The 22,978-nt window shown below is 32.3% G+C and overlaps 3 protein-coding genes and 2 pseudogenes across 9 annotated transcripts in view; 2 read left to right on the top strand and 3 right to left on the bottom strand.

Moving 5' to 3' along the window:
• LOC105136684 (B3 domain-containing protein Os02g0598200-like) overlaps positions 1-2,114 on the bottom strand; it is a 3,480-nt gene extending 1,366 nt beyond the window's left edge. The window contains exons 1-2 of one of the 6 annotated variants that reach the window (XM_011042119.1): positions 1,896-2,114; positions 193-342 (exon numbers count right to left, since the gene is read on the bottom strand). In XM_011042119.1, the coding sequence (XP_011040421.1) occupies positions 193-327 (135 nt within the window). In that variant the 5' untranslated portion in view covers positions 328-342; positions 1,896-2,114. Of the gene's footprint in view, positions 1-192; positions 387-1,895 lie in introns of those variants that run through there. The other 5 variants (XM_011042118.1, XM_011042117.1, XM_011042116.1 and 2 more) reach the window with 5 other exon arrangements.
• A 4,151-nt stretch (positions 2,115-6,265) lies between these two features.
• Positions 6,266-9,572, top strand: LOC105136683 (uncharacterized). 2 transcript variants are annotated; one of them, XR_844397.1, is made up of 6 exons: positions 6,266-6,996; positions 7,608-7,770; positions 7,898-7,964; positions 8,315-8,549; positions 8,660-8,944; positions 9,039-9,572. XR_844397.1 is itself a non-coding variant. In XM_011042114.1 (5 exons), exons 1-5 carry the CDS (start codon positions 6,908-6,910, stop codon positions 8,868-8,870), a joined length of 765 nt encoding a protein of 254 aa, XP_011040416.1. In that variant the 5' UTR covers positions 6,266-6,907; the 3' UTR covers positions 8,871-9,572. The 2 variants fall into 2 exon arrangements, 1 of the variants encoding a protein (XP_011040416.1); XM_011042114.1 differs by having other exon boundaries at positions 8,660-9,572.
• Positions 9,573-11,098: 1,526 nt separating this feature from the next.
• Positions 11,099-17,985, bottom strand: LOC105136750 (GDSL esterase/lipase At3g48460-like; annotated as a pseudogene).
• On the bottom strand, positions 13,989-14,764 carry LOC105136682 (GDSL esterase/lipase At3g48460-like; annotated as a pseudogene).
• Positions 17,986-18,055: 70 nt separating the features above from the next.
• The window catches only part of LOC105136679 (26S proteasome non-ATPase regulatory subunit 6 homolog), a 5,758-nt gene continuing 835 nt past the window's right edge, over positions 18,056-22,978 (top strand). Inside the window, exons 1-6 of the mRNA XM_011042113.1 lie at positions 18,056-18,316; positions 18,404-18,518; positions 21,999-22,089; positions 22,194-22,339; positions 22,445-22,664; positions 22,752-22,860. Coding sequence (XP_011040415.1) covers positions 18,181-18,316; positions 18,404-18,518; positions 21,999-22,089; positions 22,194-22,339; positions 22,445-22,664; positions 22,752-22,860 — 817 coding nt within the window. The 5' untranslated portion in view covers positions 18,056-18,180. The remainder of the gene's footprint in view (positions 18,317-18,403; positions 18,519-21,998; positions 22,090-22,193; positions 22,340-22,444; positions 22,665-22,751; positions 22,861-22,978) is intronic.

Here is a 22,978-nt window from a genome sequence, read left to right as displayed (position 1 = left end):
CGTAGGGAAATAAATTCCACTTCTTAGCAGACACCTAATATTATCAACGATTTTTTAAGACAACTTGCATTTCATAGCGTCCACAGGATGATCACACAAAGAAAATCACAGCAGTGCTCAAATGGCATATTGAGAAGAAAAACACTGAAAAGCGGAGTAGCCTAAAGAGGAGGAGAGGGATTGTTATCATACCAAAACTGTAAGAAACTGACCACCAATCAAGACTTTGAAGAAAGAGGAAACAAGAGTCCTTGACTTTGTCCTGTTCCCGTGAGTCATCAAGCAGTTCTGTGTGCACATTGGACAAGCTTCTACCTTGCTAGTCATCTCTATTCCCTTCAGCTGAACTCTCTCTTACATTAGAAAGATTATAATAAGACGGGCTTCTTGTTAAAAAAAAAACAAAAGGAAAGGAACAAAAAAAAGCACCAAGAGGAGAACTATTTACAAAATGAAGGAGAAGAAAACAAAGGGTAATGGACACCAAGTGAAACACCCTAATGAGTTAGAAGGCAAGCCACAAAATTTACAGGTCTAGGAATATCCAACTACATTTTCCTATCTTGTTTCCAACTCTTAAGTGTTGTAAATTCCATGCTGCTATCAAATAATTGGAAAACGGAAGTCATAAACTACTTGACCTGCAAAGTTAAAATGAGCATCTGGGTTCACATAGACATCTGAAGTATATTCAAAATGCCCCAAATCATAATCAATAACTCAGATTGGAATTAATTACTGCAAAGGAAAACATCTACAAATTGCTTCCAAAACAAACTATCAACAAATGTGATGCACTATGTGTTGACAAAAATGGGAACAGGATCATGATTTTCCACGCATCCTTTTTATATATTATCTAACAAGACGATCCAAACGCTCTAGGATGAATTTAGATCAACACTTGAGCAAATCTAGTATCTACTCTTATCCTGGAGCTTATTATTATAACAAACATCGTTTGCTATTGCGGTTTGGATGCTTTTAAGAGTATTTATTATCTGAAAAGACACCAAATCGATGCTTTTTAAGAGTTCTTAAATGGTTTTGATATGATATGTCGAGATCATTAAAAATATAAAAATCACTATGAAAAAAACAATTTCAATGGCATTGTAAAAAACACACACCAACGTTTTAGCAGTACAAACTTCAAAAGAGGCGAATAAGTGATCGATTTTAAAACAAATATTACAAAGCTGAGAGTTTTCTTCGTTCAATAGTCACGGATCATAGTTTCAGATTGCAGCAAATTGGGGAAACTCTAGGGCAAAATAATGTCCATAACAAGGCATGAAAAAGTACTGTCGCCAAAATGATACGAAGGAGGAAACAAGCTATCTATATAACAAAAAAAAGAAAAAAAAGAAGGATGCATATATTCTAAAAGTAATGGAGAGAACATGAAATTTTAGATGACCTAAGCTCAACTTACTACCATGGCATTTAGCAACACTGACCTCTGATTCCTATAAGGGAACAGGGTGGGACCAAGACAAGACAACATCCGAAAAAAAAAGTCCATGAAATGTGCTTTCCTTCAAAGTATACATCTTTTTTCCTTTTCTTTTGCCTAAATCAAGTAATTAGAGGAATGATTTCGGGGCAAATCCACGGTATGAGAAACAACCCACGAGAGTTTGAAAGATAAAAAAAGAAAAGAATATTGCTAGCTCTCTGATCTATTAAGGTGGATGTGGTTCCCGAATTCCAACCATGCAGTAGCGTTTTCTTATAAACACAACATCTCCCTAGTCCATTGAAGAGAGCAAAAAAAAGTGAGAGTGTTAAAGGGGTTAAGAAACCACGAAACCCCAAAATCGAGAAAGATTTTAAAGTGATCAAGAGACCAAAAGGCAGAAAAAGAAGAAGAAAAAATGGAGGAGAGAACTTACAAGGTGGTGCCTCCTTTTCTGGCTGTTATGAGAAAGTAGGTGGAAACCCTCGAGAGTTTTGAGCTAGTAGAATCTATGCGTGTAGGAAACCAAAGTGAACAGAGGAGAGGAATCTCTTTCAGACTCTATATTTGTTTGCACAACTGGTTTTCCATCCATGAGAAACTATTTATACTGCTGCTACTTCCATTTACGTGCTCGGCGTGCTCCTGCCGTCCGTCCTCTTCCCGACCTAGTATTATTTATTTATTTATCACTTGAACGACACCGTTTCATTTAGGGAAATCTTTAGCTTGTTTGTCAATATAATGATTATTTTTTAAATAATTTTTATACTAAATTATAAGTTAATAATATTTTTATTTTAAAGAAATTATTTTTGATATCAATACATTAAAATAATTTAAAAATATTAAAAATATATTAATTTAAAAAAAATAAAAATAAAAATAAAATTTAACTCTTGTCTCACTTGATAGGAGCATTGTCGATTAATGTTTTTTTTTAAATTAAATTATTTGAATTATAAAAATTAATTTAATTAACATTTTATTTTAATAAAATAATTTTGAAAATTGATAGCTTGAGAAATTACTTGTAATTTGTTTATGCAACACTATAAAAGTTCACACCTCTCAATTATAAATTTTTAAAGTTATTGATTTAAAAAAGTGATTTAATAAAACTAAAGAAAAAAAATTAAGTTGAGCTAAGTAAAAAATGTCTTTTAATATCACAACAAAAACAATTGAGTTCCTATTCATAAATTAAGTGAAAATAAAATTGCATTACACTAAAAAACACTATAAAATTTTATTAAAATAAAAAGAAAATCTAATAAAAAATTAATAAAAACCTAACATTAGAAAAAAAAATTAAAAAAAAAATCTAGCTACACAAGTATAGTATGGGTGGCTCGACATGCCTAGGGTAAAAAATCTCAGGTAAAAAATCTCAAGTTTGTGTTTCTAGACTAATCTTTTTTAATATTTAGTTTTTAAGTGACTTTTGAAAAAAAAAATATATAAACAAGTTACATATTATCTATTTCTCCTTACATTTCAACTATTAGGATGATCAAAAAATCAAAGGTGATAACTTTTTTATATAAAGATTAATTTTCCATTTATTTTGACTCAAACACTCTATACATCTTCATAAACTTGTATATAATATCAAATAATCCAAAAACAGGTTCAAAATTCTAAAAATAAACTAAAACCAAAAACTTCTCATACTCATATTTACTATTTCAAGTGATGTAAGTTCCAAAAAACATATAAGTAATACTTTTTTTATCAAATAAAATTCATTTACATCAAAATCAATTTTTTTCTTGAATTAAATCGATATCAACTAAGATTCTCTTTTTTTACCATTAAAATCCGACAATTATCTTTATCTACCATTAGAATTTGATAACTTTTTTTTTCTCTCAAACGAGGAACTGAAAAGTAAGAAAAATAAAGTTTGTATCGTAATTGAATTCTTAAAATATTGAGGAACTGAAAAGTTACAATTTAAAAAGCAAAACGACTAGAGTGAATTTTTTGCTCCATTTTTTAATCACCACCATTTTTATCCTTGTTTTACACTTTGATCCTCTCCTTTTTAATTATGCCCCTCCTTAAAAATTCTTGATAAATTGATCTTGAACCTAGCCATAAAAAGATGTAATTGAAAAGAAACAAAGTTTGAAAACTAAATTATATATATAAAAAAATTCATTGTAGATTTTTACAACAAAAACACCAAGAGTAAGAGTTATAGAGTTTGTTGTTATATAATATTATAACAACAAGAAAAAAAGATTTTGAATTCAATAAAGAAAGAATAAAATAAAATGACAATTAATTTATCCTAGCTATCCAAATACTTGCTTCATGAATTGTGACGAACATAATTAAATTTGATCTAATTGGTTCTGTTTTTTAACTGAAACAATAAATTTTAGTTTCAAAGCATTTCAAAATGTTATTTTAGAGTTGTATTGTTTATATATATAATTCAAAAGATTAATTCAACATATATGCTTTCAAATTAAATCCAAAAATAAATTAACTTGAAATTAAACAATTCAAATTTCAAATACAATATAAAGTGTCTAAATATAATCTTAAAATTTAAACATTCTTATCCATGTTATGATACAGATTAGATCAATTTTCTTAAAAAAATAAAAAGAAACATCCAAGCGAAGCTAATGTTTTTCTAGTAGAAATAAAAATTTAAACTATATAGAAGTTGATTTGGTTGACTCGATGAATCTAAAGACAACCTGAATAACTTGTAAAAATATTATTTAACTAAACATAATTCAAGATGATATTTTTTAAAAAAAAATATTGAATCAATAACATATTTGATTGACTTAGGTCAACCTGCGTTAATCTTTCAAATCCATGACCTAGATCATAAGACCGTAATAGTTTTATATAAAGTAAATATAAACAAATTATTAAACTCAATTTCACATGTCAAACTCATGACATGGACCATGAGACTAAAATAACCAGAAAGAAAGCAAACCATAACAAATTATAAAATCTAATTTCTTATAAACCAAGTGTTGATTAATAAAATTAAAAAAAATTAAAAAATTATTCACAGAATAAAACAAATAGGATGAAACTAGAACATCCTGTTTGGAATTTAGCCAAAAAATCTTAAATTAACTAGGATTCATAATGAGATGAAATATATTTCTTGTTGTTCTATTTTTTTAAAAATAATATGGGATATATATGTTATTTCAAGCAAACCAATATAAAATTAACAATATTTAAATCATTAGTTTAGCCTGAAAGTTATATAGTACAGAAGCTTCTGCATGGAAGGAGGGGATTATAAGTAGAGATAAAGTAAAAATGAGTCAATGTTTAAAGCAGTCAGTTCATGATGTATACAAACCAAGGTTTGAGTTTTATTTTAAAATATTTGTTGATTAATTTTGTAATATTAAAAATATCTTTCACACCATACATTTTAATGAGCTAAAATTTTATAGGAAGATATTATATATTTAAAATTATATTGTGATAAAACTTCATGTCAATTGAATATTGGAAACATGATACCTAAATTGGTCAAAGTTATTGTTATTATTTTCACAAATTTGTCAACAAAATGTTTTTTATTAGTTATTTCCAGCCCAATCAACCCCAACCCAAACATGTAATGAGTTAATTTGGACAGGAAAGAAGGATGAATTATGGCCTATTTAACCCCTAAACGGATTCCTAACATGCTTGAATTCATTGAAGAATTAGAATTATTTTTTTAATAGGATATGTGTAGTTGTCAGAGGCTCTATAAATATTTTAATTCCAATTATCTTTTTTTTTTTTTTGTTCTGTTTAAGTTTAAGTAGTTTAGATTCTCATTCTTAATTTATGCTTTTGGAATTGATTAAAGAGCAAGGACTTAAGGCTTGTTTAAATTTAATTATTAATTAGATTTTAACTATGGTATAAAGCTTGTTTAGATTCATACTTTTATTTATTAGTATATCTTTTAGGTTAGTTTTGTATGTAAACCAATTTAGACCACAATAATAAATTTATTTAAGTTTTTATTTTTAAAAGTATAAATACTTACTAAAATATTTAAAATTTATAATAATATTATTATTATCGAACTTATTCAACTTTTATGAGAGAGATTCTCATATTTTTTTATTTTTTAATAAATTAAATTAATTTATGATGGATTAACTGATTTTGTAATGTTTTTTTATATTTCTTATTCTATAAATTGGTATTCATAATAAAATAAAAGTTTTTATTCCAATAATATTAGTATTTTAAAATATATTTTCATTATGTTATTCTTCTGTCAAACCTGATTCACTTTCTAAAACCCATTGCGAGAATCCCATCTATGTCTAATTAAAAGGATTGGTCTTCGAGCTTTCTATGACTTTGTCAGATGATGGGCTGTATCATATTACAGGCCGAGAGAGGCGAGCCGAGAGAACCCATTTCTTAGAAAGCTGGGGGGAGGGAATTTTTCAACGAGTTTCCTGAGCCTGGATCAGTTAAAAATGAATCTAAATTATATAAATCTTTGCTAGTAGCATGATTAAACTGAGCTGAAGATAAATTTGGAATTTAACACCAAAGGATGGTGAAAATGAAAGCGAAACTTTTGCTGCTTACTACCACCATTCTTTCGTCTCTGCCTTGGAAATGCCGAGTCCTATCTCATTAAATGCAGGATGCTTCCCTCATAATTAAGGTGGGTAAGTGTTGTTCATCCATTTACTAGTCAAAGTCTCCATCTCTCTCTATCTACAAAAAAACAAAAAAAAGGGGAGGATGATTATAGACCTACGGGTAATGCATGTATTGTGATGCATTTGAGAAGATTGGCTTTTGTTTCTTTGCACTCTGTTCAACATTTGTTATTAGTACTAATCCATATTTCACCTCACAGGGGGTGCTGCCATGCAATAAATCATTGTCGAGCAGAGTAGCATTAGCCTTGACTCTGCCTATCAAGGGTTGAAATTAGCAAATGTTTAAATCCAGCTCTGGTGATCAAAATGAATTAATTAGGATTTAAAGACATTATCTTTTTCCCGAGCTCTTTCTTTCCAAAAAAAGCTTGTTTCTTGATTGGAGGGCTTACCTACTCCTAACTGCACCACCAAAAGGCAGACTGTCCAGCACCAAGAACAAAGTCAAACCATGAATCCTAACTGTTTACCAAAATAAAATCAACTGAAAATTTTAAAAACAAAAGAATGAGAAAAAAAAAAATCTCTCATGTTATATGTGATGGGTTGTGAGTTTCATGACCAAGTTGCCTAGTACACTTGCTTTCTCACCTCTTCCAGGCTTCTGACTCCAAAGAACGAACTTTCCCTTTTATTTCTTTGATTTTTGTTTTTGTTCAACAAGCAAGAAAAGCTTCCACTTTCCTTTTGTGATCATTTGTTTCTTGGAATACTTGTTCTTCTGTTCTTGAAAATAATAATTCAATTAAATTTAGACCACAACCTAGTAAGAGAGATGATGGACTATCTTGAGCTTGCTGCAATGTCATCTTACAAAGAGTCCCTTAAGGTTCTCGAGGCTGATATTCAGCATGCTAATGTGTTGTGAGTGTTCTCTCTGAGTGTTTCTATTTTTCTTTTTCTTTTTTGGGATATTGGTTTTCCTTTCTGTTTATATTCGTTTAGTTGCTTGAGATTCTGCTGCTGTTGAAATTCAGGAAGTTTTTGGCCTGTTTGTTGTGTTTCTTTTGTAAACTGTCATCTTTTTTCTAGTAATGTTAATACTATGTTATAGAGAACCAGAAAAATTCCATGATTACATGTGCAATTCAAGGCTTTCTCTGTCAAAACACTCATCTGGGCAATTATGGTTTGTTGACAGTCCACGCTCAGTTCTTGTTGATGAATTGAAGTTATAGCCTGTAATAATAATTAAGAAAAAACTCGGCACACCAGAAATGATGCAAATGCTTCTGTTTATAGCTATTTTGCATTTTGAAGAGCGAGCCTTCGTTCTAGAAAAATATGTGTTTCTGCTGTGTTGTGTGTGCTATAATTTGCAGAGAGCCTCATTTATGCTACTATTTTAGTTTCTATGTTTTGTTTGGATTTTGGAGCATTGTAAAGCATAACTGAATTCTGGACTGTTAAGACTGCAACACTACTTCTTTGAGGTTCATTCATGTGTGAATTTACTTGAGGGTTGACATTTGCAGGGCAGCTTCTATTCCAAGAGCCAAAAGTGGTTCCTGTCTACAAATGAAACTGGTTTATAATCACCTGGCACCCATTTTTCTGTTTTTGCTCCAATGGATGGATTGCTCTTGTACCTGTCTACTTTCAACTTATTTTAACCTTTTCCACATTGTTGCATACAAGGTCGGTCAGCTGTTTACCTGCTTATTATGCTTTAATCTTTCAAACTAATCAGTTTATCTTTTCCTTTTCAGGAATCAAACAACAGTTCTTTAAATTTGGTGATCTGAATAATTACTTCTGTTTTTAGGTATGCTCAGACAGGAAGCCGAAGATTTCTTCGTGCGGACGGAAGACAACTATTAGGCAATTCTATGGTGTGTACAAAAAATGTACTTCCTCCATAGTTTTCATATCTAAAGAATGACTGTTGATAACATATACAGAAAATGGTACACGGATGGGAATTGTGGCATATATTACTTTACATAACATTCATCATATTTCTGGTTTTCTTTTTTTTTTTTCATGAGTGATTAGTTACATTGAGAACTTTACACAGGCATTCATTCTTGAAAGCCATAATGTTGTTAAGAATTATGTTTCCAAGACTTCCTGGTGATAAATCCTCTATAGGATATAATATCTTGACATCCTATGTTTGGAAAGTTTTTAGGTTCTCATGCTTAGATATATCTATTGAAGTCTGACTGGCTCAAAATTGCAGCTGTTATATTACCATCACTTCAGCGTCTTCATGGTGATACAAAGGAGCCAGACGTAACTCAGGAAGAAGGCCCCTTCCTGGAGATGATTGTCAAGAACAGACTAGAAGATAGGAGGAAGCTTTCAGATGTAAACCTGCTGAGGGAAGACGAATGTGGGATCTGCTTGGAACCTTGCACAAAAATGGTTGTGCCAAGCTGCTGCCATGCAATGTGTATCAACTGCTACCATGAATGGTGTGTAATTTGTAAAGCTTGTTTTCTCTTTCATTTCTGATACTGTCCACCATTAAGTGTAATAGTGGAAAAGGCCCACAGGTTTAACATTTGACACCCATTCTTTGCAGGAACACAAGGTCAGAATCTTGCCCATTTTGTCGAGGCAGTCTGAAGAGAGTAAATTCAGAAGATCTTTGGGTCCTCACTTGCAGTAGTGATGTGGTTGACACTAACACCGTATTAAAGGAAGATATCTTGAGGTTCTATCTTTACATAAACAACTTGCCAAAAGATATCCCGGATGATCTATTCCTGATGTATTATGAGCACCTAATCTAATCTGATAGACAAGGAGAATGACATTTCAAATTTGGATAAAAAGAAAGCAGGCCATCACATGGACATAAAGTCTGGTTAGGTTTCCACATTGAAATTCCTTTGATAATTTATCAACTGTTCAGAATAATGTAGATGATCAATGGAAGAAACCCCGGCTATTGTGTTCAGAATGACATTGGGAATGTGTAAGGCTAGAGAAAGGAACATGGACATCCTTCAAACGGTGACATCTGCCACTTCCAATTCTCTAAGAAGCTTGTTGCTTTGGGAATTTGTCACGGTATCATGAACTGACTTTGACTGTTGGACTGATTTATGAGAATGATATGCTGAAGAATGAAAGCCAGTCATGCATTTTGCTGTGCCATTGAAATCTTTAGATCTTTATCTTTCGAACAATTTGGATGCTTTAATTTTTAACATGCTGACCTTCTTAATTGTAACATAACTATTAGCAAGTTTCCTTCAGTATAAGGGGTGAATTCCATGCTTGTTCACGCATTTTTCTTTTTCCTGCTTTGAGAAAGGATTCCACAATCACATTTCAGTTGAAAGGTGAAACATTAGATGCATGAAGAAACTTTTTATGTTCTCACTTAGTGAGTTCATGATTACGTGTAGTATTCTCTAGTGATGTCCATGTCAAGCTTGAATTTGCAAAATTCTCCATGAAAATGATACCAGAACAAGTTGATCAATATAGTATTTTGGTTTCTTGCATATTGCATGCATGCGTGACAGAAATCATGAATTAGTAGTTTGGAGCTACTACATTCCACATCTTCAGAATACTTGAAATTTCAGTTTATGTCCCTACATAATCTATAGGAAGAAAAGGTCAGAGTTTGTGAAGAATGTCGACATGGTTTGATTTCCTGCTCAACTGACCAGAACAGAAGAAACATAATTGTGATCTGCTAAGTATATGAGTAGAACTGTTGCACTGATGCCTGTTTCATATTCTGAAAGGCACGCTCTTTTGTTTCTCTCTCTCCTTATTTCTCTCTTTTTCTGTACACCGTTTCAGAACCCGGTCTGTAAGTACCTTTTAATTTTTCATTGTCGAAATGTTGAAAGTACCTTTTAATTTTTCATTGTCGAAATGTTGAAGCCATTATGTTTCTCCTCAGCAGCATATTGCTGAAGGTTTAAGTCTCTAGCTGAGAGCAGGAAATGTTTAGTCCTGCACAATCAACCACTCAGGTTATTCACATTGATTTCCTTGTCAAAGAAGTTGACGCGGAGAAGTGTGGAGAATCTTATAAAAGCAAGACAATATGCAATGCTAAAGTAGAGTCTACCTGTACTGTTGCTAATTCCAATAGGATCTTAGCATGTTCTGAGAGGAAAACTATAGAGGGGACTGGGGAGGATAGAAGGGTTAGAGAAGAGAGCACAACTGCACAAGGATTGCAGGGTAAAGAGAAAAGGCAGAATTATGGCTGATATTTAACTGCATTGTTGAGATTACTCTTTTTGCCGTCTGCTAAAGTAAAAAACAGAAAAATTGGTTATGCTAGAATGTGTTGCGCATCCTATATGATCTTTAAACCCAGAAGTCAACCCTTCGATGAAGTAGTTGGGAAGTTTTAGGTCACAAGCTACTGGCAAATCACGTAGTTATGAATCTATTTTAAGAAAAATTGCTTTAATTTGACGAGGTTCACAGATGACGGCGGTAATGGGGTGATGCCAAACAATTCTAGCATCAAGTATACATCAGATGGAATTTAAAAATAAGACTTGAAAGCAACTAAACGAATTTATCATTTTATTCTGAATCTGGCAGTAAATGAGTGGTTGCTCGTTATTTCTTAGGCTAGGGTCGCAGTCACCATCCATAGTGTTGCTACCAGCAACTGTTAACATTATTGAGTAGTATTTTGATGTAATAACCAATATGATCAAGTTGGGATTGGATATATATGATGCTATACTGAAACACCCTTGCTGACAGGCTCCAGGAAACTTCATGTGCAAAAAGTTGTGAGAGAATCATTTTTCTTGTAAACAAGCATGTTGCAAGAAATTGAAATCTTGTCAGCATATTATCTTGAACAGTTATTTATATTTGAATTTTTGTTTTAGCACTCACTCTGTTATGAGATTCAAGTGCCCTGATGTATGGGTTTGCTTTTACAAGGATATGATAATGTAGTCAGGCAAGAAGAAATCCAATTCATTGAAGCATTATCAACCTATTCTTGATGAGATATCCAAAGTGGAACGCTTGTATGATTCAAAGACTAAAGCTGCAATATCATCACAGTACGTTCATAGGAGGCTAGAAATGTTTTCTTGAGGAACATAAGCTCAGTTTTCTATTTCCGTGAGCTACATAAAATCTCCTTCAGGATCTATCTCCCTGTCATTTTGGGAAGCAAAGCATCCTCCTTTATTTCTTTATCTTGCTCCAAAATCCAAGCGAAGCATCTCCTCGAGTTCAAATATGTCTTAAATTATGAAAAGAAATGTCAAAGACTGAAGAAAGAATCTCTCACACAAAGTATATTTGGGGACTTCTACATGAATGTTTTGAACTGCCAACTCAAGTACCCAAACATATTGCTAGATCTCATTAACCATATACACCATTACTAAGCTTGTTAGATCAGGTGTTAAAAATATTTAGGATGGAAATAAATATGAAATTAACTTAGAAACGTAAAAATATTATCTTTAAAATGTTTATTATTTTATATAATAACAAGTTTTTATAGACTTGAAACAGTATAATTGTATATCAATCAATCATAAATTAATGACATAATAAGTTTAAAGTGTTCTTTTTTGATATTGTAAATATTTATATAATAGAATTAGAAAGCCTATTAAAAAATTCCTTTCATTATGGTTAATTTACTGCACCGTAGAAACTCATTTATAGACATTAGGAGGGAGTATTTCTCTTAAAATGTGGGATATACATCATTTGTTTCTTTACTCATTTACAAAAACAATTCGCTCGTGCTGTTTCCTGCCCCTCAAGGAAGCAAATGGAGGATGTCTGTGTTCCACGCAGAAACATGCGACTGAGCACTTTATACATGGCTTCAGCGAGATGAACTCCATCCCAGTTAATGTACTGAGAAGGGTTTGGGCAGGCACTTGCATCAGATGAGCCAATCATGTTGAAAACACTTAAAATTGTACGGTGGACCTCCTGATCCCCAGCATGCCATGAATGGCTCTTTGAATCCGTACTTCTTCGGATTCTTCATAACCATGAGGTAAGCATTCCAGCAGTCAAGATAAGTAATGACTCATCAGGGAACTGTTTCCTGAGATCTTGCACCGTCTTTTGGTAAACAACAGTATGGGTGTAGGATTGATTGTATAGAGTCTTCACGCAGCCTAAATCATCTCTGTCATCTGCAGGGACTAGGGCCATGGCCAGTGGCAAGCATCCTGGAGGAGGCAGACCTTGAACAACAATATTTTCACACCTTTCTTCAGAAATGCCTGTAATTTCATAAAGTCAAGTACCATAAATGATATCACCAGCAGTATTGATCTTGCTTGTTAATTAAAATGGAATTATTGCCATGTAGAAACACGAGAGCTCGGTTATTACCTATAGGAATCCGGTGATGATGATGATTGATTGCAAGCTTCCTAATTGTGTCGCTTGACACGGAAGATCCAACAATGTATGCATAGTCATTGACTCCGATTTCACCAACCCAGATCAATGCATCATCAAGTACTGCCTTGCACTGAGGCCTCGATGACCCTGCCCCTGTGCTGCTGTGCATCCCTGACTCTCCAAGAACTTGTTGAACCAAATCATTTGAGTTTGGATAGATTGAGGAGTCATGGCAAGGTTAAGGTTGTTCCTGACAAATAAAGCGTGATTTATTGCTGTGGAGCCAGCAACAGCAAAGTTGACCCCATGAGGTGCGTTGCCCTTGTGGCCAAGGTAAGTTGGCAAGTATGGTAAGGACAATGTTTAAGCTACAAAGTCAATCACAAGCCGCCCATCAGAGTATCTGTTGGTGGGGTGATGAAAGAAGGTGCTGCGGTATGGAGGGCTTGAGACATGGCGAAAACCAACAGGACCTGACGCAGAACTGGTGTTGCCAGTGTCTGTAATGGAATCACCGAAGGCATATATTTTCTTGAAGGATCCACCAAAGGACTGAGCTGTACTAGTAAAGGCAAAAACTTTCAGAACAGAAAGAAAATAGCAATTAGTGTAATTTGGGAAGAAAAATGTGTTGAAGGAGCAACCATTTTCTCAAGGTTCACAGGCTTAGCACTTAGCAGCTTCTACCTGGGATATGTATGATATGTGCAGCTTGTATATTTGTGATCTTTTTGTGAATGGCAGTTTTGTCCTTGCGCTTCCAATCATGTTAGCATTATATTTAGGATGGAAATACGTATAAAGTTGACTTGGAGTTGTAAAAATAATGTCTTTAAAATGTTTATTGTATTTTTTTTGTACATCAATCAGCCATAAATTATCACATATTAAGTTTAAAGTGCTCTTTTTTTATATTATAAATATTTATATAATAAAATTAGAAAACCTACTAAAAAAATTATCCCATCATAGCTTAATTTAGTACACAATGAAAACTCATTTATAAACATTAGGAGGGAGTATTTCTTTCAAAATGTGGGATATACATCATTTTTTTCTTTACTCATTTACAAAAACAATTCACTCGTGCTGTTTCCTGCCCCTCAAGGAAGCAAATGGAGGATGACTGTGTTCACTCAGAAACATGCGACTGAGCACTTTATACATGGCTTCAGTGAGATGAACTCCATCCTAGTTAATGTACTGAGAGGGTTTGGGCAGGCACTTGCATCAGATGAGCCATTCATGTTGAAAACACTTAAAATTGTAGGGTGGACCTCCTGATCCCCAGCATGCCATGAATGGCTCTTTGAATCCGTACTTCTTCGGATTCTTCATAACCATGAGGTAAGCATTCCAGCAGTCAAGATAAGTAATGACTCATCAGGGAACTGTTTCCTGAGATCTTGCACCGTCTTTTGGTAAACAACAGTATGGGTGTAGGATTGATTGTTTAGTCTTCACGCAGCCTAAATCATCTCTGTCAGTGGCAAGCATCTTGTAGGAGGCAGACCTTGAACAACAATATTTTTACACCTTTCTTCAGAAATGCCTGTAATTTCATAAAGTCAAGTACCATAAATGATATCATCAGCAGTATTGATCTTGCTTGTTAATTAGAATGGAATTATTGCCATGTAGAAACACGAGAGCTCGGTTATTACCTATAGGAATCCGGTGATGATGATGATTGATTGCAAGCTTCCTAATTGTGTCGCTTGACACGGAAGATCCAACAATGTATGCATAGTCATTGACTCCGATTTCACCAACCCAGATCAATGCATCATCAAGTACTGTCTTGCACTGAGGCCTCGATGACCCTGCCCCTGTGCATCCTTGGCTCTCCAAGAACTTGTTGAACCAAATCATTTGAGTTTGAATAGATTGAGGAGTCATGGCAAGGTTAAGGTTGTTCCTGACAAATAAAGCGTGATTTATTGCTGTGGAGCCAGCAACAGCAAAGTTGACCCCATGAGGTGCGTTGCCCTTGTGGCCAAGGTAAGTTGGCAAGTATGGTAAGGACAATGTTTAAGCTACAAAGTCAATCACAAGCCGCCCATCAGAGTATCTGTTGGTGGGGTGATGAAAGAAGGTGCTGCGGTATGGAGGGCTTGAGACATGGCGAAAACCAACAGGACCTGACGCAGAACTGGTGTTGCCAGTGTCTGTAATGGAATCACCGAAGGCATATATTTTCTTGAAGGAGCCACCAAAGGACTGAGCTGTACTAGTAAAGGCAAAAACTTTCAGAACAGAAAAAGAAAATAGCAAGTAGCGTGATGATATGTGTGGAAGGAGCAACCATTTTCTCAAGGTTCACAGGCTTAGCACTTAGCAGCTTCTACCTGGGATATGTATGATATGTGCAGCTTGTATATTTGTGATCTTTTTGTGAATGGCAGTTTGTCCTTGCGCTTTCAATCATGTTAGCGTTTTGCAGATGTACTGAGATTTTTTTTCAAATTAGACTGCCATAAGCTCTCAAGATAGATACTTACTAGATTTGATTCCGCGTCACGACACGGATCTGTATTTTTCCTCCTGGAAAAAGACGATGTTTAGACATTACATTACATGCATGTTTTAAATAAATAAATGATTCGAATTATATCTCTTATTAATTTTATTTTAATCAGACAATAGTAAATAATAAATAATCAAATAGAAAAACCACAATAATACAAGAAAAACACTCTTGAAAGTATATAATTGGATGTAATCAATTCAAGGTAAGGTGATAAATATATAAATTAAATAATAAAAAAATTTAATTTATGCTAACTTATAAAATTCATAACTTAAATTACGGGATTGAGTTAATTTAAAAAAAATTAAAGAAATTACAAAGTTTTTTAATTAAAAAATCAATATTAAATAAAAAAATAAAAAAATAAAAAATAAAAAAGAACGGCGGGTAACATTAATTCTTCATAATCCTAATTATTAAACTAGACATATTATATATAAAAAAATCAATAAAATTTAATCTTTAATAAATCTAATGTTAAATAATAAATTATTATTATTATTATACATCAAATTAAATATTTCCATATAAATAACAATTTTTGCTTCGGTATTTAAGTGGTGCTACGGTAGCCAGACAACGTGCCAGGTATTGCTACCAGCTCTTTTTACAATAATTTTTTTATATATTTTTATTAAATAAATACATCATCTTTTAAATTATTAATTAAAAATTTAATGATATCCCACACTGCCGACACATTTTCTTCTTCGCTTTTTCAATACCTAAGCTAGTAATTATTAAGACCTCTATGTCCGTACAATCTAGAATACAACCTTAAAAAATACAACACAAGTGATCATGATGTGAAACAAGTGCCCAGACAACGTGCCAATCTGTTGATTGCGATATCACCTCTCGGAGTAGAACTAGTGATTCTTTGAAGAAGGGTTTTCAGTGCTAAAGCTCTCGGGATCTCGAAATGATAGGGAGAATCAAGGAATTTTTTTGAAAAATGCCTGTGCAAAATTTCAGAGGAATGAGATAAATAACATGATTTAGCACCACAACTATTCAGAATTGTATTTTTAATAAAAATCATTATTTTAAATAATAATTACATAATACAATCATGGATCTGAATCGCAATTATTATAAATATATAAACACCCATATATTTTTTATGGTTATTACTTATTAAAAAAAACCTAAAAACTAAAAAATCATCAAGAAAATAGTCTTTAATAACCAAAAACAACCTTCAATCCTCCACTTTAGAATCATCTTTTCTTTATCTTCACAAGTCTTTTTACTAGAATTTGGTTGCAAACCACTTGGCCAAGCTTGATTGATAGCCTACTTGCTATGAAAATGGATGGAATCACCATCCAACAATTAAAAAATCAAGATAAAATAACTTTGTTATTTTTTAGTTTTATGAGTTTTATTATTGAATTAAGATATTTCGAGTTTTGATTCATAATTATTTGTGTTATATTTGATAATTGAGTATTTTATTAATGTTGAGATAATTTTAGATTTTGAATAATGCAACTATATGTGTTTTTACACAATTAATGTTATGTATGGAATCAATTAGGTTTGAATTTGAGAAATTAAGGTTTAAATTGATTTTTTGATTACTTGTTGAATTTAATAGTATTGTTGATTTGAGATAAATTTTGAGTTTTGATTATATGATTATTTGTGTTATATTTGATAATTGAGTATTTTGTTGATGTTGAGATAAATTTGAGTTTTTAGTGATGCTATTATATGTGTTTTTATACAATTAATGTTATTTATGAAATCATTTAAATTTGAATTAAAAAAATTAAAGTTTAAATTGATTTATGGGTTACTTGTTGTATTTAATACTATTGTTGATTTAAGATAAATCTAGTTTTGATCGATGCAATTAGATAATTTTTTAATTAGTTAATATTATTAATAAAGTTATGGTTGATATCATAATAATACTTCAAAATTTAATTACCAACAAATTAAATATTAAATGATAAATTAAAAATAATTAATTTAAAAAAAGGATAAAAAATAAATTTAAGTTAACATATTAAAACCACAACTTGATCATAAGATCATGATAATTTCATACTAAAAAATAAATAAAATAATAGAAGTCAACTCTCAAGGAAACTAAATAATAAAATATAAAAATAAAAAAAAATTAATTTAAAAAAATAAAGGAAAAATATCAAATTAAATTGAATTCAATCAACTACAATGGAATCTAAAATATAAGATTAAAATGAATTTTATTAAAATGAATTTTATTAAAATGAACGTTTATGTGCTTTTCTTATAATCAATTTTCTTTTACTAATAATTTGAAAAGTATTTAAAAATTATAGTTCTCCATGAGCTTTAATTTGAGGTTTGAAATTTAGAAAAAACAAACATAACTAATTGCTTTTAACCAAAAAAAAAAAAGAAAGGAAAGAGATTTCAACAAAAAGAGAAAATTAATTAAAAAGGATGGATTTTAATTTTAATTTGGACTCGTCTAGTTATAAAATAAAAAAAAAGATATTTGAAAAGAAATAAATTATGCTTGGATGAGTGAAAATTTATATCTATTATTTGTTTGAGTTTATGTATATTATAAAGAAGTCTAATTTGATTTTTTATCCAATTTAAAAATTTATATTATATTAATTTAGGATGTGAGCTGTAATTTTTAAAATTTAATAAAAAAATTTAATTTTAACTAGTCTAAAGATAAATAAATTTAATTTTAACTAATCTAAAGATAATTTTCCCTACCTTAAAATATTTATAAGGACAATATTTTCTTTTCATGTGTTATATACAATTCATAAAATTATATAACAAAAAGTATTGAAACTTGAAGAGTAGCTCAATTAATTAAGTTTTAAGTTTATTTATTTATAATTATTAAAAATTTATATAATTATTAATTTTAAAATTTATAAAATTAGTTAAAAATCACACAAATAAATCCGCACATCCAAATTAATAATAATAATAATAATAATAAAACAAACAAAGAGCATTGTTCTAAGTCGATGTTTCTCCATCAGGACCATGTTAACAAGATACTCCTAGCAGCACTGAATCACATCCCTCCCTTTTATAAGAATAAGACCAAAATTCTTAATTTTATCCCTTTCTACACTCTCTCGCTTACTCCTTGCTCAAGCAAACCCCCCTCCCCTTTCGAAAAAAAATCTCAAGAAACCCAACTCGCCGAATCTCCACCGATACAATTCACAATGGAAAACCAAGAGGGAACTCAGCAACCGCATCTCGTCCTGGCTCACAAGCTGTTCCTTTTGACCCACCATGACGTCCAAGATATCGAGAAGGTCCGCTTGAAGGAGGAGGTTTTGACCGCTATCAAATCTGACGGTAATTACTTGCCGAGTTGCGACTCAGTGGTTAATTACTGTCTTTAATCTAACCAAACTCGTTTAATTTCTTGTTTTTTCTGAGTAGATATGGTTCCTTTGTACGAAACCCTAGTGGCGGAGTCATTGCTAGAGAGAGATCAGAGTCTTTTGGATTCAATGCGAGTTAAGAATGAAGAAGAGCTTAACAAGCTCGATGAGAAGTGAGTTTTGAGCCTTTTTTTTCATTTTTTTGTTTTTAAGTTGGACATGTTAGTCAAATAGTTTTACTAAATTATAATTTTGAATCTTCAATTTAGTAATTTACTCTGCTCTTTTTTAATTACGTGGATTAGGGTAAAATCAGTGGAGCTCATTATTAGATAGAAGTAACTGGTAGTGCTGAACCATTGTTTATTTATCAGTTAGTGTCATTTAAAATTATTCTTTAATTGAGTTGTTTATTGATGTGGAGATTGAGGTGATGTATATTTTTGTGTGTAGCTGTTGAATATGAGTAAAAACTAGTGTAGGAAAACAAGGAATTTGAATTGTAACATGGTGTTCTATAATTCTGCTCCTTTTTTTTTTAATTTTTTTTGTTATATAATTTTTGGGCTTATGCAATTACTGATATCACCTGCTAGAATTGTAGGTTTAGGATACATCCATAATTGAGGAGTGTGTGATGTTGCTGGAAGCTGATAGCTTAAGAAAAATAATTGGTTTTAGGTTTTTGGGTGTATTTGAGATGAAATAATGTTTTTTCAAAGGTTGGTTAGAGTGGATTGGCTGGCTTGTCGTGAATGGGCTTATGATAGGGGTGTGTGAAAATGGTGGCATAAAAGACTTGGAGCATTTAGCGTAGGAGTTCTGGTGGGCGTGGGATAAGAATTTTAGAGGTTAAACTACCGCTTGTAGATATTTGGAACTTGTTGATTTGATGGGATTTGTTGGTTCGAATTCTTATGGTTTTATTCTAATATTTACACCGTACATCTGAGTTTGGGATTTAATGATTTATACCCAGCGAAGTGAAATAAACTTGATTTTGAGATTTAGAAGATTCTTTAAAGGAAGCCATATTGTGATTATGAGAGGCCCTTCAGCTGTTAAGAACGTATGCCATTTATTTTAAGAGTTTGACTTGGATTTAGACATGCTTAGCATGTACCTAATTGTGCAAAAATAAATAAATAAAAAACAAAGAATGAATGAAATGATCAAGCAGAATTATAAATAAAAATTAAATGGTCTTGATTTTGGGATCTAAAAATCATTTTGAGGGAGGCATGGCTACGTGTTACTCCTAGAAGATTGATTTAGTCAAACAATGCCAAATCAGATATATGCTGGTTTTGCAAGAGTTTTATCACTTCTATTCCTCCCTTGGCCCAGGGTTTCTAAATAAATGTACTAATTTTTTTCTTTCATAATTGCTTAAACCAGAAGCAAGTTTTCAAACACAAATGCTCTCTCTTTTGACTAACTGGTTTGGCAGCAGAATACATGTTAGTATATACGAGGAATAAATTAGCATATCGTGTTTAAGATGCTAGCCTGGGGATGACAAATTCAACTATAACTCTGATCTCATTAGGCTGGGCTTGATATTGGTGGATTTTTTATTAATTAGAAATACATCGGAGCAATTGAATAAACACTTAAAGTTGTTTTTTTGTCATGACTGTTTATCTAAATTTTCCTTTTTGTGCCCACTTATTTAGATTTTAGTCCCTAAGTTGACTGTTAATGGGTGTGGAGTTTAAAATGAAGCATGTTCTTGTCTGGAGATGATGAATATGAGCAGAAATGTATATGGGAGAACATGTAATTTAAGAAATTGTAATGTGTTTCTCATAATTAACCCTCTTTATACTATGCATGCATAATTTGTGTTTCACACAACATCTATCTCCTGCTACAGTTTGTTCTTAACTTGGTGAGCTTAAGAAGAGTTATCTAGTCTAAATTTGGTGGGTTCATTTGGGATGTAATTATATTGTTTTTAAAAGCATGGTTTGAAATGGATTGGTGACTGATGATGGATGGGTCTATGAAAGTGAGGAGTGGATACAGAAACTTAAAAGGATTTGAAGTCTATAGTATGCAATTCTGCTGAGGGATGAAAATCCATTTAGTGAAACTGAAGAAATGATTGCAACTTGATGATATAATGGGATTAGTCGGTTGTTTGTGTATTTGAATATGTATATGTGTAATTCAATTGGATTTGAACCTTTTTAGAAGTAATCACTTGATTTAGTTGTGCATAATTTGCTTGTCTTTATGCCGAAATAGTGTCTAGAAACCAAAGAAGGGTGAAAATAAACTTGCTTTTTAGATTTCGAAGATGCTTTCAAGGGAATGGTTAATTTGAGAGATCCTGCAGCAATTGAGGGATGCTTTATGAGGTTCACTAGCTTGATTGTGCAAGGATATTTCCGTTTGTGATATGAGGAAATGATGGGAAAATATATTTCTAATGTAATGCATGTGTTTGAAAAATAATGGGGTGTAATTCTTTGAACATAATCTGGAGATGAAGGCAGAAATGACTATAGGTGGTGGCTTCCCCTTGCTTCTTCCCCTGCTTTGGAGCTTATGGTTCATGTTTTATTACAATAAGAAGTCGGTCCTGAGTTATGCCCTGGCTAAACCCTGTAAATTTTAATGCCATAACGCCTTTCATTTTGTCATAGATCCTACTGAAGTGTTGGTTTGAGGTTTAGAAGATGCTAGTAAAGGAATCATTACTATCTGTTGTCTGTTCAATAAAAATTTTAATGCCATAATGCCTTTCAATTTGTCATAGATCCTACTGAAGTGTTGGTATGAGATTTAGAAGATGCTGTTGGAGGAATCATTACTATCTGTTGTCTGCACTAAAAATTTTAATGCCATAATGCCTTTCAATTTGTCATTGATCCTACTGAAGTGCTGGTTTGAGATTTAGAAGATGCTATTGAAGGAATCATTACTATCTGTTGTCTGTTCACTAAATACAGGAAATTTCTGACATATTTTCTTAGGCCAATGACAGTTTTCTTTTATGATATTCTACTCTTGGCTTAGGAACTCAAAATGGAGATAGCAACACTTGCTCTTTTGATTGTTCAAATGGGAGCAAGTTTAATGTGTCTACCTCTATGGTGATCGCACATGCTTGCATTTGCAAGAAGTAAATATAGTGTGATTAAGATGGGGGACAATAAATTTAATTAGTGTCTATCATAGATTGTTTGAAATTTTAATTAAAATGCACTTCTGAGGATGTGTATGTAACTATACAACTAAGAAGCATTGTTTGAGTGTCTTACTCTCTGTCTTGGCTATGATGATTATTATGAGCTTAGTCTCTTCATGCATATTTTCTTTTTAATAAAAAATAAGATCTCAACTACCTTTCAACAAACGAATTTTTGCGAACTTGATTCTCCACCTTTTTTTTCATGGATTGTGGATGTTATTGTGAATAGATGAATAACAGCTTAAATGTTGTTGATGGGTCTTATCATAGAAGGATTGAGATCTTTTCTGTAGAATCTAAGCTATACGGTCTCAAAAGATGGGACACCCTTATGGTTCAGATGGTCATGCTGAACTACTAGCACGTATTCTGCTTTATGCATGCTATTCAGATTCAAAAACTGCAGAGCGCCTGGTTGCTCTTCTGATATGGTTCAGTTCTGGTTGTTTTATAGGATTGCTGATGCTGAAGAAAATTTAGGTGAAAGTGAAGTTCGAGAAGCTCATTTAGCTAAGTCCTTGTTCTACATTCGGATTGGTGACAAGGTGATTAACAATGACTTCCAACTTTTTTTGCAACAGTTGTTTTGTTTTGTTTATTTTCTTTTTGGTGAATATCTTACTCATACACCCATCCCCTTTTGAACCAGGATAAAGCATTGGAACAACTCAAGGTGACAGAAGGCAAAACAGTTGCAGTTGGGCAAAGGATGGACTTGGTGTTCTATACTTTACAGCTTGCATTTTTCTACATGGATTTTGATCTCATTTCCAAGAGCATTGACAAAGCAAAGAAGTAAAGACATGAATTCTTTAATTGCATTTTTTCTTTGGTTCTGCCTTGTCAAAAATCATAGAAGTTGTATTTTTTTCATTACAAGTGTTTATGTCTTTATGACAGCTTGTTTGAAGAGGGAGGTGATTGGGAAAGGAAGAACCGTTTAAAGGTTTATGAAGGCTTGTATTGCTTGTCCACTAGAAATTTCAAGAAGGCAGCCGATTTATTTTTAGATTCTATTTCAACCTTCACTACATATGAACTTTTCCCATATGACACCTTCATATTTTATACTGTCCTTACAAGCATTATATCACTGGATAGAGTTTCCCTCAAGCAAAAGGTATTTGAGGTTATGATTTGGTCTTCTGTCGTCTAAATCTCCTGCTGATTATGCCTCAGTGTTTCTAATTTTAATTGAATTTGGCAGGTGGTGGATGCTCCTGAGATCTTGACAGTGATTGGGAAAATCCCACATCTTTCAGAGTTTTTGAACTCTCTGTATGATTGCCAATATAAATCATTTTTCTCGGCATTTGGTAAGTAGAGATATGATACACATCACAGCCTTTATAAATCTATTATATACATTTATTGTTTCTGGAACCATGTCACTCCATCTCAAAATAACTGCATCTATAATGTAGGCTCCCCCCC

The sequence above is a fragment of the Populus euphratica genome, unplaced genomic scaffold (genome assembly GCF_000495115.2).
Source record: "Populus euphratica unplaced genomic scaffold, PopEup_1.0 scaffold60.1, whole genome shotgun sequence".
Taxonomy (NCBI): Eukaryota; Viridiplantae; Streptophyta; class Magnoliopsida; order Malpighiales; family Salicaceae; genus Populus; species Populus euphratica.
Note: the sequence above shows the minus strand (reverse complement) of the source record. Positions and strands in the feature narration are given on the sequence as shown.

Excerpts from the sequence above, each read along its gene's own strand:
- LOC105136683 (XM_011042114.1), top strand. The coding sequence starts at position 6,908 with ATGATGGACTATCTTGAGCTTGCTGCAATGTCATCTTACAAAGAGTCC. Across the intron at positions 6,997-7,607 it reads ATTCAGCATGCTAATGTGTT|GGCAGCTTCTATTCCAAGAG; the intron begins GTGAGTGTTCTC and ends TGACATTTGCAG. Across the intron at positions 7,965-8,314 it reads AACTATTAGGCAATTCTATG|CTGTTATATTACCATCACTT; the intron begins GTGTGTACAAAA and ends TCAAAATTGCAG.